The 14,623-nt window shown below is 46.1% G+C and overlaps 3 protein-coding genes across 3 annotated transcripts; 2 read left to right on the top strand and 1 right to left on the bottom strand.

Moving 5' to 3' along the window:
- Positions 1–4,329: 4,329 nt before the first annotated feature.
- Positions 4,330–5,176, top strand: PtA15_13A417 (uncharacterized protein; the record flags this gene model as incomplete). The annotated part of the gene is made up of 4 exons (XM_053162613.1): positions 4,330–4,356; positions 4,431–4,577; positions 4,661–4,809; positions 4,885–5,176. 4 exons carry the CDS (start codon positions 4,330–4,332, stop codon positions 5,174–5,176), a joined length of 615 nt encoding a protein of 204 aa, XP_053026572.1.
- A 1,345-nt stretch (positions 5,177–6,521) lies between these two features.
- On the top strand, positions 6,522–7,623 carry PtA15_13A416 (uncharacterized protein; the record flags this gene model as incomplete). Its single annotated transcript, XM_053162612.1, has 7 exons — positions 6,522–6,629; positions 6,705–6,763; positions 6,817–6,857; positions 6,925–6,983; positions 7,045–7,078; positions 7,116–7,382; positions 7,568–7,623. The coding sequence occupies 7 exons, from the start codon at positions 6,522–6,524 to the stop codon at positions 7,621–7,623; spliced, it is 624 nt and encodes a 207-aa protein (XP_053026571.1).
- A 6,125-nt stretch (positions 7,624–13,748) lies between these two features.
- Positions 13,749–14,610, bottom strand: PtA15_13A415 (uncharacterized protein; the record flags this gene model as incomplete). The annotated part of the gene is made up of 4 exons (XM_053162611.1): positions 13,749–13,791; positions 14,129–14,263; positions 14,403–14,476; positions 14,608–14,610. The coding sequence occupies 4 exons, from the start codon at positions 14,608–14,610 to the stop codon at positions 13,749–13,751; spliced, it is 255 nt and encodes an 84-aa protein (XP_053026570.1).
- Between the last annotated feature and the right edge of the window lie 13 nt (positions 14,611–14,623).

Below are 14,623 nucleotides of genomic sequence, written 5' to 3'. Positions count from 1 at the left end.
TGAACATAACATGAGGCTCAAACTTACCTTTGCCAACGCTTTTTTTGGTGGTTTCAGGGTGGAAGCTGAACCTCTAGGCTTGTACCATGTATTGTACATCTCGCGAGTTAGATTGATTCTGAACGGAAGAGTACAACATTTGAATGGCCTGCGAAACCATCTTTTGATTTGGGAGATGCTTAAGAATTGTTGGATGAAGTAATTTCATGAAGCTGGGTTCTTGCAAAGCTGAAAATGGTTTTGCCCCCTTGGCACACCAGATAGCACATTTTTGTAACACCTACGGAGAGATAAATGGTCAGATCAGTAAGAAAAATTGATCAAACGATAGACCTGCCTCCTGTGGGTCCATTTCCCCAGTGCCGGAAACCCCAACCTCTGCAAGGGTCTTGTTGTTTGAGGGTAATTGCTGCTTCCTCAAACATCGGCCGGCATGAGCAAGGAGATTACTGCATGATGATTCATACGCGGGTCAATTGATGGTTTTACCACACCTGAGATTGATCGCTTTAGCTGTTGTACTTTGCAGAAATTAAATCATCAAACGCTTACGTCTTACATTTCCAAGCAATCATACAGCAACGGAATTTATTGACCTGATCGGAAAGCTCTGGCGGATGATAAGCAGAACACGCCAAACTGACTTGATTACGTGCAAGTCTCTTTGCATGTTCTAAATTCAGAGGTGTTTTTTTGCGTAAGAAAACAAGTGTGTACTAAAAAAAATAAAAAAGAGAAGAAATTATTTATTCAAACTGACCAAGTCTCTGCTCATTGGTCATATCAGATCCCGCAGGTGTTGAGTTGTCATCTTCCTGTTCATTGTTTGATTCCATGGCTGGCCTATCAGTTTTGTCTTCGGAGCGTTGTTGGCAGAGCCTCTTATGTCGGTTCATGATGTGGCTGTCGGGGGATATGTGGTGGCTGTTGGAGGATATGTATTGGCGGATGTCCACCGGGGGTGGCGGGCCAAGGGCGGGAAAGCCGGTTCGAAGCTGCGCAAGCCGGCTCGGAGCTGCGCAGCTGCGGCTCGCATAGACTGTAGGATGAGCAGATACCCGCTTAGCTACCCGGGTATCCGCTAGATTTTCACAGGATCTTAGACATCCGCATCTGCAGGCGGATACCCGCAGGGCCCGGTGTATAGCGGATACCCGCAGCGGGTGCAAAGTGACCATCTCTATGAAAATTTCAACCGTGAACTGGAGGTGTGTACACACATCTCCCTGAATTGCATCAAAACCACATTATAACTCAGCTTTTTTGTTTTTGTTTCGCCAGGTTTTTGTTAATCTTACCTTGCAACTGGAGGGCAATCAGCCAACTGGTGCCCATATACTCCCAAAGTACCTGGAGCTCAAGAACCAGCTTTCCAAAAAGCTGAGTCTCTCCAAGGAAGATGATGCATTATATCCAATTTTCTACGCAATGCTTGCAAAGGTTGATAAATATTTGGACAAAGCAATGGCCTGCAAGACCCTGGTCCTGGACCCAATTCTGCATCCCTGATACCGGATGCACATCTTTGAGCTTGGCTTTGGAACGGAGGGAAGTGAGGTTGCCGACTGTCTCAAGTTACTGAATCAACAATTTGAAATCTACAAGCAGCATCAAAAAGCCAACAATCAGGCCGCCACAGAATCCAAAGTAGTAGAGATTGAAAGGCCACCCACCACCAAGCCTCAGTCACTCATGGCCCGCCTTGTGTTGAGGATGGCGAAGACACCAACCCTGCATGAAGATGAGATCAAAGAATACTTGAAGGCTGATTTATCCTTCAAGAACAACACCATCAACCATAAATCTACACCATTACAGTGGTGGAAGGCACATTCAAACACATACCCAGCTCTCTCCCAGATGGCTTGAGCATATTTGGCAGCATCTGGGAGCTCCTGTGCTGTTGTGCGCCTCTTCTTGGCGGCAGCAGACGTATGTACTGGTAACCGGGGGCGCTTACTCCCATTGACCATGTCACGCTGTGTAAGCAGCATGATGTGGCTTTGGGATAGAGAATGTCAAAACGGACCCAGGTATAATTTACACCGCCGGTACCCGCGTGTTTTTTTCCAAAAACAGGCACCCAGCACCGCATCCAGCACCACCTGGCGGGTACCAGCGGTACCCGCCAGCTTTTTTCATCAAAAAGGTCACCAAGAGGTGTCCTTGATGACCGGAATCAACGCGTCATCAAGAGGTCCTCCCCTTGATGACCGCAACAGGTCGTTCATTGAGAGGAGGACCTCTCAATGACCAGAAAAGCAATGACCAACCTGTTCCGGTCATCAAACAGGTTGGTCATGGTCATTGAGGGTGCTCCCCCAACAACCAGCACGCACTTGTCATTGAGGGGAGTGACAACTCCCCTCAATGATTGCACCAGGTACCGTCCTTGATGACCGGTCCTGGCCAATGACCGGTCTATTGTCAGTCATCAAGGCAACAGTAGGCCGCTACGCTACACCAAAAAATGAGCTAACAGCGGATTACGCGGCCCTTTCTGCAGCATTGAACCACTTAAACTGGTGAGAATATTCTAGGAGCCTCCCTGATCAAAATGGTCCAGCAGGACCATTGCATCAGGGAGTCAGGAAATCCTGGTTACCAGATGCAGAGCCAAAATTCCATTTGGAGTACAGTGCAGCTAACATGGTCTGTTTTGCAGCATTCAACTGCTTGCCTTGCGTGGATTGAACTATAAGCCTCCCTGAGGGATCAGTCAATTAGGACTGCAAAATTCAGGGAGTTTGGAAAATCCTGTTGCCAGCTGCGCTGCTGTAATTGACAGTTAGCTGATTTCTAGCGCAGCGTAGCGGCCCACCATTGATCAAGGGCAGCTTAGAGAGGGCCAAGGGCCGGGTGTCCGGGGGTTACCCGATTAACCCGGCGGGGGAAAGCGGTACTTGGGGGCGGTACCCGGGTACCGCACCGCTTTTTTCCAAAAAAACGGGCACCCGGAACCGCCTGGTGGGTGCGGGCGGTACCTGCCCGCGGGTTCCGGGTACTGGTTGACATTCTCTACTTTGGGAGGAGGTGCCTCTAACTGGAGCTTTTGAGGAGGCGTGAATTGCAATGAAAGCTTTGGTTCCCTCAAACAAGAAAAAAGATGAGAATTTTCCCTTCCCTGTCTTACTTTCATAACTACATGTTACCTGTAACAAAATTCTGCACCGGTTGTCTGATAATGTAGTAAAGTTTTATTTTCATACTTGGATAAAGTAACAAGCACCCCAAAACAATTCAGAAAAATTAGTTACCTTAACTTTTTCCGTGTTGTGTACACGTAACTTGTAGATAACTAAGAGAATTGTGTTACCTTACCGTTACTTTAGCGTTATCCGTAACAATGTTACGTATAATTTTACTAACATAACTACCCTTTGTTGCCATAACTCAAGAATTCTAAGAAGGGGTAGAGTTACTGAGAAGCGGTAAGTTGTAAATAGGGTTAAAATTGCATGTGGAAACAGGATCTGAAGTCAAAACAAGGATAAATGTTAATGTAAAAACAACATGAGGTAATTTAGATGTAAGGAAGTAGAAAAAGTCAGACTTTAGGCCAGCTGTGCTGGCTCTAAGGCTGACACCTACAGAGAAATTCAATGGAAAGATAGATCTTGGGGGAGAACAGAGGCTGCAGGTTTGAAAGTGACAGGCTCAAAAAGTGCAGTGGTATAGCTGCATTTTACTTTTGTTTTTCATAAGTATCTGATCTTGGTAAGTTCAAGGCAACTCAAATTACAGTCTGGTGTTACTTTTTTCCAAAAAAAACAATAAAGTTTTAAAACAGAAATTAAATCAAGTTTCAAAATAGATTTCAGAATACAAGTAAGGCAAAAAGATAAAGTAGAAAGAAAAGTTCTTCTAATAATATGATAAAAGCAATCCTCATTCACATTGAGTCAAAGTCATAAGTAAGATGAAATTTGATTTGTATATGTCTCACCACTCAACAAGTATGAGGGAGGGAACTAGTTGAATTATCTGTTTCATGTACTTGATGAGGTGACAAGAAACTTTGAGGTTTATTGGTGCCAACATGGGGTCTCACTGACAGTCATTTCAGCCTTGACTGCATTTCCTTACACTTGCTGTCCATCAAACCCTACAGCAGATATTAGCAGAATGCTACACATTTTCAAACAGCTCTCAAAGAATGTACCCAAAGATGCCTCTTGTTAAGACCATGTGGGCTGGGATAGGCCACAATTATATATTTCATCAAAAGGGACAAAAAAATCTATCAACCACTACTTCCCACCCTCTCACCATTGTCCCACAATCACTAGCCTATTCTATTCTCCAAAATATCTTTTTATATTTTTTGTCATGATTTCCTGGTTATTGATCCTTGTAGTTAAGTGCTCTTTGCTTCATTATGACTCTCTGATCTTCAAGTATGATGATTAACTATTTGGTGTTTTACTCAGTTTTTTAGTTGTAGCTTTGAAGCTGGTACCACAAACCTTCAGCTCAGCCATATTTTGGAAGTACCACAAGCTGCAGCTGAACCTGTTGGCCAATCCCCCATCATTCATCCCTCAAATAAGGGGTTTGACATTGGAGCAGCTGAATGTGTATGTGAATGTTTGCATCTTTTCAAAAAATAGTTTGATGAGCTGAAATACTCTTTTATCTACTCTGGATATTATTTGAGAAGCCTGAGGCAATCATCAGTATCCATGAAACTGAATGTGGCAGTCAACTTTCAAACACTGGTTATTCTAGATCTTCTCAGAACACAAATGCCTATTCTGGTGAAAAAATTGAGGATGAATGTGACAAAGTGGATGACTTGGTTTCAAGCAAGTATGTTAGCCATTTTGATTCTAAATGTATTTCTCTGTCTTTAGAAATTTATGCTAACTGTCAAGTACTTGAAAGATTTTCTGATAAATCAGTAGCAGAAATTGGATGCAAAGAGAAGGAAGGTGAAATTCAACTCACAAATACTGGCAATTTAGAATCCTCCCACAGAAGCATTCCTGTTGATTTGACAAACGCAGGTGAAAAAATTGAGAGCAAATCTACCATTTCTCAGGAATTAGCAGCAAAAACTAGAAATGAAGTTGTTCCTAAAATCCCTTGGTACAATAATACCAAAATATGTTTTATAATCCTTGTTTGCATGTGTATCACTGGTCTTGGATTCCTTTTGAAATATGGTCCAGTATAGGATGATAAGATTCCTGATTGAATTCATGTAGCACTTCAATTGAAGTTTAACTCTTTGAATCTTTTTTTCCACATCTCCAGTGCAAAATGTAAAAATCACAGTTATCTTTATAAGCAACCTTCTTATTTTTCTCCTGATTAACACCATTTACCTCTGCAACTCTCCTCTTGCATGTTTAACCCTCTACCCACACACTACATCTGCCCACCTCCTGTTGAACCTACATTTTTAAAGAATCCCTTTCAACCGTAAAAATTGTTGCATGGAATGCCCCAAAAAATCTGGCTTAAGCTACTAGGATCAATGTCTTTCAGATCTCAAGAAGAGGCCCTCATTCAGCATCTTTCCCTCTGGATTTCAATACTTTCATGATATTTCAATATGTTGAATTATCTTTTGAGTTGAATATCACTTCTCTTGTCTCCCTCTTTTTCTTCCATCTTTTTTTTTTTTTTTTTTGCATTTGGATTCATGTTTTTTTTTCTTTCAGTTCAGCCAAGCCTTCACTACCCTTCTTGATATTTAAATTAGCTTATCCCACTTTCTTAAATCCACACAATCCTAGACCTCTGGATCTAAGTTTTGGGGTGTTTTTTTCTCACAAAATGGCACAAACAGCCCACAAATCTCACAATACATGTTGAAATCCCCAAAGGCCCGAAGGCCCTATGGATGACCCTCCAGCTGTGCGGAAGCAACAAGCAAAAGTGGGCCGGTTGTTAGAGTAGTCCAGGAAGGCCCTAATCAAGTGATTAGTGGGCTCCCAGGGAGGGGGTAGGACGAAACCGGAGCCCCTGGGGGGACAATCCGCTGCCAACCCCTCCCCCTTTTAAATAAGCACAGTCATGTTTGTTGCCCAACAATATCCTGACCGTTGCCCCACACCACCCGCCACGGGCTCGTCGCCATCTGCCACAAACTCTTTACCATCCGCCACAAGCTTGTTGCCATCCGCCACAAGCTCGTCGCCACCCGCCACGGGCTCGTCGCCATCCGCCACAGACTCGTCGCCATCCGCCACGAGCTTGTTGCCATCCGCCACGCTCTTCTTGCCATCCGCACTGTGGCCACTCAGCAATTACCGGAACTAACTCAAGTGTGTCACATTCACCGCCTGCCCTCTGCACCCCACACATAGCACTGCTCCTCATCACTCCACGCCCCTATCCCCGCTATCAGGTACAAACAGCTTCACCTTGGCTGTTATCCCCATCCATTTCTCAGGCACGTGTCCAGAAAGCAAGACTGGCGGCCAACCCGGACGTCTTGTCAGAGAAAGACGTGGCTGTGTTGATGGGCTTGCAGTCCCCCGCTCATCGGCTCGCCCCCACCGCCAAGAGCCCCAATGGGTCCCCGGGCAATCATAACCTCAACGATCTTCAGCTCGGAGCCGAGTAGAGGCCTTGACGAAGCACACAGCGCCCGTCGCCCTCCAAAGCGGGCGCCGAGTCTCGTAAGTCTCTCTCTCTCTCTCTTGCTGGTTATGTTAGGCCCACCTAACGTCGTGCTGGTGTGTGCAGCCAAAGAGCTCTCGGCATCCGACCGGGACCTGCTCGGCTGGATCAACAACAAGATCCGGGCCCGCACGTCGGCCACCGCCTCGGACTTCTCGGGCTCCATCAGCTGAGGCCTTGACAAAGCACGCAGCGCCTGTTGCCCTCCAAAGCGGGTGCCAAGTCTCGTAAGTCTCGCTCTCTCTCTCTTGCTGGTTATGTTAGGCCCACCTAATGTCGTGCTGGTGTGTGCAGCCGAAGAGACCTCGGCATCTGACCGGGACCTGCTCAGCTGGATCAACAACAAGATCCGGGCCCGGCCACCGCCTTGGACTTCTCGGGCTCCATCAGCTGAGGCCTTGACGAAGCACACAGCGTCAGTCGCCCTCCAAAGCGGGCGCCGAGTCTTGTAAGTCTCTCTCTCTCTCTCTTGCTGTTTGTGTTAGGCCCACCTAACGTCGTGGTGGTGTGTGCAGCCAAAGAGCTCTCGGAATCCGACCGGGACCTGCTTGGCTGGATCAACAACAAGATCAGGGCCTGCAAGTTGGCCACTGCCTCGGACTTCTCAGGCTCCATCCGCAACGGCCACGCGCTCGTCCGGCTCATCGAGGCCCTCACTATGGCCGACTCCGGCCTCTCCATCAGGGACTTCCTTGGCGCCTCCCATCTCACTCAGCTCGACCTCCATCGCCCTGCTGGCCCGGATACGCCAGGTGCCTCTGGTATACATTCCAAAACAAATTGTTGTGATGTTCTTCTTTTTCAGAAGGATGGTTAGATTTGAATTTCCACTGTTGTTTCCCTTGCTTCCTGGATAAGCAAAGGGTATATTTCCTACCCAATTTCAAAAACATATTGCACTTGCTCATAATGTCCTGAACAATTTATTGGTCTCAAGATAGCAAGCAAGGCTTGTTGAACTTCTTCTTCAGCCACAAACCTGCCAACCAATGAGAGCAAAAAAACCGAGTCCATGACATTGAGAGGTTAACTGTTAACAATAATCAAAATACAATGAATTGAATGTACATACAGAGTTTGAAAATTGAAACAACACATCAGTTTTGATAATTCAATTGCCATTCTAAAGCACAGCCCACATGAGGATATTCTAAGTAGCATATCTCAACAGAATGGGAGATTTTGAGAGAAGAGTCGTATTATCCAGACCCTCTGCATCAGAAATAACCCATATTAATACTGTAATACCACACGGAATCACCAATTGTAGTCAACAAGAGGACAGGAGCTTATTTTGGCACTTCATAGATGCTTAGTTTTCCTGTTTGCTTCATTCCTCAGCCCCATCATTCAGACATTTGCTCACCACCAGTCTTCTGAAATTTCATGAAAGGGCCCACACAAATTGAGTGGGATACTTGCTGCCTGTGGGGGAAGGCGGGGCCCGGGGCTTGCCAGGGTAAATGGAGTGGGGGGGGGGGGGGGGGCTTACACCCTGCAGCGGCGTAGCCGCTTTGGCCTCTAGTTTACTAATAAAAACAACCCAGTTCAATTTATATTACATGCTTTATTTTTTTTCTTGCTTCTCATCTTATCCCACTGGTTAGCCTACCTCATTTCTTGCAGAATTCAATTGAGAAAAAATACCCTTTTGCTACATATCCAAGTTTATTAAAGACAGAGAAACATAGAAACAAAGATCAAGGGTTCCCCCTACAAATTAACAAAATTACAGAAAAATGCAAGGGTTCCCCCTTCCAAAAAAAAACAAATCATAAAAAAAGTGTTATTAACACAAAATCTAAACACCACAAACTAGACCCACTATCCATCCCTGTCTAGCAGGGTTTAAAATAGTGGGTGGATGGCCCCCAGCGCGCCGCATTGAAGGCATTATGCAAAGGGGGGCCAACGAGATTAGCCCCTCAAACTGCGCAAGTGCAACAGCGGAGGGGTGAGGACAAACCACACGCTGGAAGTACAGCGGCAGAGGACGCCCTGGGGGACATAAGCAAGCAAGCCAAGGTCTATTTTATAGACAATCCAGCATTTAAAAGCCCTGACAACTACGCCACTGCCACGCCCCTCTGGTATCTCCGACCTGCAAGCCGGTGTTTTAAAAGGCTAGGTGTTGTCTAGGTTTTGGGCTGCGCGTGACCACGACAACATGTATCCAGAAACCACCAAAGCCGCAAGCAACCCAACCATCACCAGCCTCAGAATCTAGAGCTTGCTTCCCAGGTGAAGGATTACCACTCCGAGGCAGCCGCCCTCAAGGATGTGATCTTGAACTTATCCAAGGATGGGGTCACCTTGGAACAACACCTGTTGGATTTGGCCACACAACTTCCCAACAACATCCACCCCAGTGTTCCGATTGGCGCGTACGAACAATCCGAGATCGTCTCTCTGTCTTCCGGCTCAACGCTTTCTGCCAACCCACTGCCCTTCAACTCTTTCGAAGTTCCTTCTCGCCCACCAGACCCTCACCGGGACCATTTCAAAATCATGACCGAACTAGGATGGTTATTGTTCACAGACGGACAGAAGACAACCGGGCCGTCGTTCCCCTTTCTGCTCGGCAACGGGGCCTTTCTCGAGCTCGCGCTAACGCAGTATGCGATCTCCACTGCCGTTTAGTCCGGCTGGAATCTCATCCCGGGGCCAGACATTGTCCGAACCGAACTCTCAGAGCGATGCGGCTTTTCTCCCCGGGACGGGGGCGAATCCAATCACACGCACTTCGTCTTGACCCACAAGACCAACGACACCAACTCGGAGGAAGGAGATCAAACGTTAGAGCATCTCTTGCCGCAACGGCCAAAATCCCCCTCGTGGGCTCCTTTCACTCATCAACCCTCCCCAACAAGGCTTGCCCCTCATTCCCATCGAGGGCCATCCAGCTCGTCAGTCTATGAACAGCTTATAGGGCCGAAGCTGGCGCGAGAGGAAGTGAAAGTCGAGGCTTATACCGAATTCATCAGTTTAAGAAAGTTGAACTCATGGCTATCACCCACTCTGACCTTGCAACGAGTGAGATGATGCTTCAAAAGATGCTCGAGCTTCAGATTCAGATTGTTGCCAGTCTTAATCTTCCATAGAGGTATTTCGTTTTGTTCTTGAAAAACATGGATTTATCCATTAAAACTTGGTGAAGCCATTGATTGACGTCTTTCCCAAAAACAAAAGGGTCTTGGAGTTGTCAAGTCAGGAGTTAGGTGCATCGGCCTACCACAAATATGATATTGAGACGTGGATCCCAGGGCTGGGAAGATGGGGAGAGGTAACTGATGAAATTGTGTTTGCCTGGGAAATCCTCCCGACAGAATTCCCAACACTCAGCCACCGCACATCTATACCTAGGTCTCTTCAGCCTCAAACTGTACGGATTACCAATCCCGGCGGCTCGGGGATCCGCTCCAAAGTGCACCGACTGTGTCCCGATCCCTGTACGGGAAATCAGGACTCAGGAGAAGGCAACCCGGAGAGCAAGCCGGTTCCAAGCCAGAGAGGAAGCGACAAGCCGGCTTACGTCCACACTCACAACACCACCGCTGCAGCAATGCCCTGGCTGATCGTAAGTCTGGTCGAGAACGGCGTGATCCTGGACCAGAATAACAAGGTCACGGGCATCAAACTACCCGCGATCTTGAAAGATTTTTGGCTCGGCAAATTGACAGACATAGAGTGGGTACCTTCTAAACCGTCAACTTGATTCACGTCGGTAGGGTCTCCCTTTTTGGCTAGGAAAAAAAATTGGTTTATGCATATCTATTTAGACCACTATTCAAAATTCTGTTAGTGATGATTTTCCTATTGAGATGCCATACTCAAAACTACATGTTCATAGTATAATCTTTCTCCCCTCTCTGCATTTCTTCGACCTTGTCTTAGTGTACTCAAATGGCTGCGTGGATCGAGATGTATTGCATGATAGGTGTTTTGTGCAATACTACCAGCTGATTCAAAATAAAAGGTATGAAAAGATGTGTTTGGATCTTTTTGGAGAGTAAAGATTTATATGCAGGCAGGAACATGCCATTCCTGAGGTTACAAAATGCACCATGCTTTGCAAATCTGCCCAACCCTTGACTGTGTACCAGGCGCCCTTTCAAAGGCTTCCAAATTATTATCATCACTTCTACATGTTGTGTTGTCAAAAGCAATCATATTCAATTCATCTCACTAGCCCTGGCCTCTCTTTTTTCACTTTCTGTTATGAGCAAACAGAATTGGCCGCCACAATGTCTTATGATTAGGGCCTCCATGAACATGTATATCTCTGAGGAAGACAATCCTGGAGGTGAAAAGTATTGTCTGCAATTAGGTCTCATCAGTTCAAATCAATGTAAGTTGTTGACTGATGCTACATTTTTGACTGATGCTACATTGTTGACTGATGCTACATGAGGACAACAGCTCATTTCCAGCTTGATAGAGAACAGATTACTTATCAGCTCCAGCCCATGACTATTCCCCCTTTCCTTATCAGTGACTGTATACTATTTTTGACATGGTCACTTGACATCCAACTCATTTCTACAAAATCAAAGTTTCCTGGTTGTTAGTTTCCTGATTGAAATATCCAAAGCCAGCTCAGCTGAGCAGTGCATGCTTGTTTGTAATGAAGAGCTCTGATTTGTATTTGGGATTACTGAAATTGAGATTGATGCAATTTACAAACTGACCCAATCCAAAGCTGTGTTATTCATTTATAAGGTGTCACTGTTAGCCAAAGAATAAAAAAGGCAAGTTCTCTGCTTGTTAACCCATTAAAAAGCCACACAATTATTAGTGTGCAGGCCGGCCTGCTGCCCCGGTGTCTTTTTGAGGAAACTTTTTTTTTGAATGCTGTGAAGTGAACCCCTGATTCTCTGCAGCGGCGCAGCCGCCTTGGCCTCTAGTTTATCTGAATCCTGGCTAAAAGAACATCTTGGGGATCAGGTGGGCAACTTATCCTGTTGCTTCAAAATGGAGGGGGAAAAAACACACACATACAAATGTTAGGTCCCGGAAACATGTCAGGATGTCCTGAAACAGTTGCCGGTTGTCTGAGCCATCTCTTCAATTTGTGGGAGTTGTATAAACACAATCCTATCTTATAAGATCAAATTCTCACTTGAGCCACTCCTGAAGCTTGTTTGGAGAGAAACACAAAGGCATGTGGGATCATCTCCACCACAAGTTGTTATGTATTGAAGTTTCCAAAACTTCAAGTTTGGCAACTGGGGAAGTTTTAGCAACCTGCACCAAGGCAGCCTTGCACTGCAAGCTGCCAATTATGGTATGTGAAAGATGTGGTGTCATTTGATGTTAGGGGGAGACAGTGGAAGAATGCCAAGAAATGTCTTCTTGTTTCTATGTTTGGAAACATGACATTTATTTAGCTCTCAAGAGGGCCAGAGGCACAGTTAGCTTGGGTTGCATGTTTGGTTTAGCAAAGCGGTTTAGCACCCACGATGGAGACGCTCCATCAATCTAGATTCAAAATATATTCACAATTGGTCACTTTCCAGCAACCAAAGGGCTCATTTTTCACAAGAGCAACTCCACCACGGGAGCTTTCCACGGTACTAATGTTTTGCCATGTTTATCTCCCAAGCTGATGTGTCCTGCTTCGGCACCCACCGCACGACAGGTATCCTGAGAGCTAAACCCGGCTTTCACCAAGCCCCGACGAGGTAGTGGCTGGGTGTTGGGGCTGGTCAGAAACTGAGGTGTCATGGGAGCTATTGGGGAACTCAGGTGTTCCTATGTTTTGCACCACCTGACACCAGGAAAATAAAATAGTCAGTTGATGACAAGTGACATCACACCAGCTCCAGCCAGCTGCCCAACATCTATCCAATATCTATCCACTATCTACCCCAATCTCCCAACTGTCTCCTCAACTTCCAAAATTTACCAAGGAGGTCCTGTTCAGTTTTTGATGAGCCCAACTGATCCTCAGTTCTGTCCAGCTGATACTCAGCTTTGGTACCCAGCTCATACTCAGCTTTTTTGCTCAGCTCATACTCAGCTTTTTCACACAGCTCACCCTCAGAATTGGAATAAAACATTTTTACCAGTCCGTGCCCAGCTGATGCTCAGCTCTGTACTAGTCCTGGCACAGCTGATGCTCAGCTTTTTACTAGTCCTGGCACAGCTGATGCTCAGCTTTGTACCAGTCCTTGCTCAGCCTTTTCCTAATTCTGTCCCAGCTGATGCTCAGCTTTGATCCAGTCCTGGGCCAGATGACCAGCTGATGCTCAGCTTGCTGAGTGTCAGCTGAGCCAGGCCAGGGAAACACATGGGAATTAGCTTGGACAGGACCAGAGCTGAAAATCAACTAGGCTAGGGCCAAAGCTGAGCATCAGCTGAGGCACGTCCAAGGCTGAGCATCAGCTGTGCCAGGGTCAAAGATGGTCATCAGGTGGCCGGTGCCAAAGCTGAGCATCAGCTGGGCCAGGGAAAAAACTGAGCATCAGCTGAGCCAGGGTAAAAGCTGAGCATCAGCTGGGCCAGGGCCAAAGCTGAGCATCATCTGGTTTTGTCACATTGAGTGCTTTGATCCTGACACATGTCATGCAAGCCCTAGATGTGCTGTTGGAGAGGAGCAGAATTGGAGCAGTGTTGGAGCTGAAAACAAAGCTGTGTCATGTCACTTGCCATCAAGTGACTACTTTTTTTTCCTGGTGTGAGCTTCTGAGTGCGCTCTCAAGGCTCACGGCGGATAGCATCCCAGGTGGCCCTCAATTTTGTTATCGTGGGCGCTTGTGAATGTCAGATAGCATCGCACCTCGCGGGGTAGCACCCGCGGTGGAGTTGCTCTAAATATCTCTTGGAAAGCCCAAAACAAACCAAACAGTCTGGACCTAGTATTCTTCTTTTGCAAAAAGCAATAAAGCATTAAAAAAGAAAGTAGAGAACGGGCAAGAAAACAAGGAGAAAGAAGAGAGAGAAGATCTCGTAAAATAAAAGGCATCCTCATCCACTTCGAGCCAAAGTATGAAAGATGAGATTTAATTCTTCCGCTTCTTGCCTTCTTCTCTACAGCTTTCGACGGAGTGAGAGAAGAAGATGCAACATTTGATGAAGAGAAAGAGAGTGAGAGAGAAACGAAATGATGAAAAACTAGGCTAGTGGAGAGTGAGGTTGGCGAGATGGGCGATAATCGGTTTGCTTCCATGAAAAAAAAAAAAACAGGACAGGAAAGTCAATGCAAATGATATGTGATCAACTGTAAGCTCGATCGATTAAGAAAAAGAGAGTATTCTGGCTTTCTTTTCTTGAAGTTTTCTCTTTTCATTTCATTAACCACCTCATCAATTTATTGGCCAGATGTAAACAGACTACGGAAGCTACAAACACCACAGACAGTCCTAGCACTACGACCGGTTCACTGCAGGTTCCAATCAATTCGACAAGAGAAAAGAAGCACGCATGTCAGTCATGTTTACAGGGCGACTATAACTTGATAGATATCGCATTTGATCGTTCAGGAGGTGACAGTACTTACATCCTCAATCCGACATGGTCATCTTGAGTGTAAAGTCTCATCATCGTGTTACTACTGCCACCATGTCCAGCGGCTCGAGTTGACGTAGGCCGATCTCCTTGCTTGGCCTTCGATGGTAAGTTAGCTGCTCGTCGCCTGAAGAAACCAACGTAGAATTTTATCGGATTTGGACAGAGAACAAAACAGAACCAAGCGTCAAAAGAAGCTCCAGATCGAATTGCTTATGGTTATGTGGAGTTGAATAGAACCGAGCCAAATTCAAATCACAACGAACCTGATGGTTTGTCCAGCTGCGGCTCGAGCTGCTAAGGAGTTGGCGGCGATGGCCTCTGCTGACTTTTCATCTGCCTGTTTCGAAAGAGCATATTGAGCAAGTTTGTGGGTCAGTCAAGCCGTTATGACATCGAGTGTCTTCTGGTCCCTCTCCGGCGGAGCAAGCCTTGATGGGAAAAAATCAACAGAGGTATCGGAGTACTAACCATTTTTTGAGAGAGG

The sequence above is a fragment of the Puccinia triticina genome, chromosome 13A, assembly GCF_026914185.1.
Source record: "Puccinia triticina chromosome 13A, complete sequence".
Lineage (NCBI taxonomy): Eukaryota > Fungi > Basidiomycota > Pucciniomycetes > Pucciniales > Pucciniaceae > Puccinia > Puccinia triticina.
This window is presented reverse-complemented; position numbering and strand designations above follow the sequence as displayed.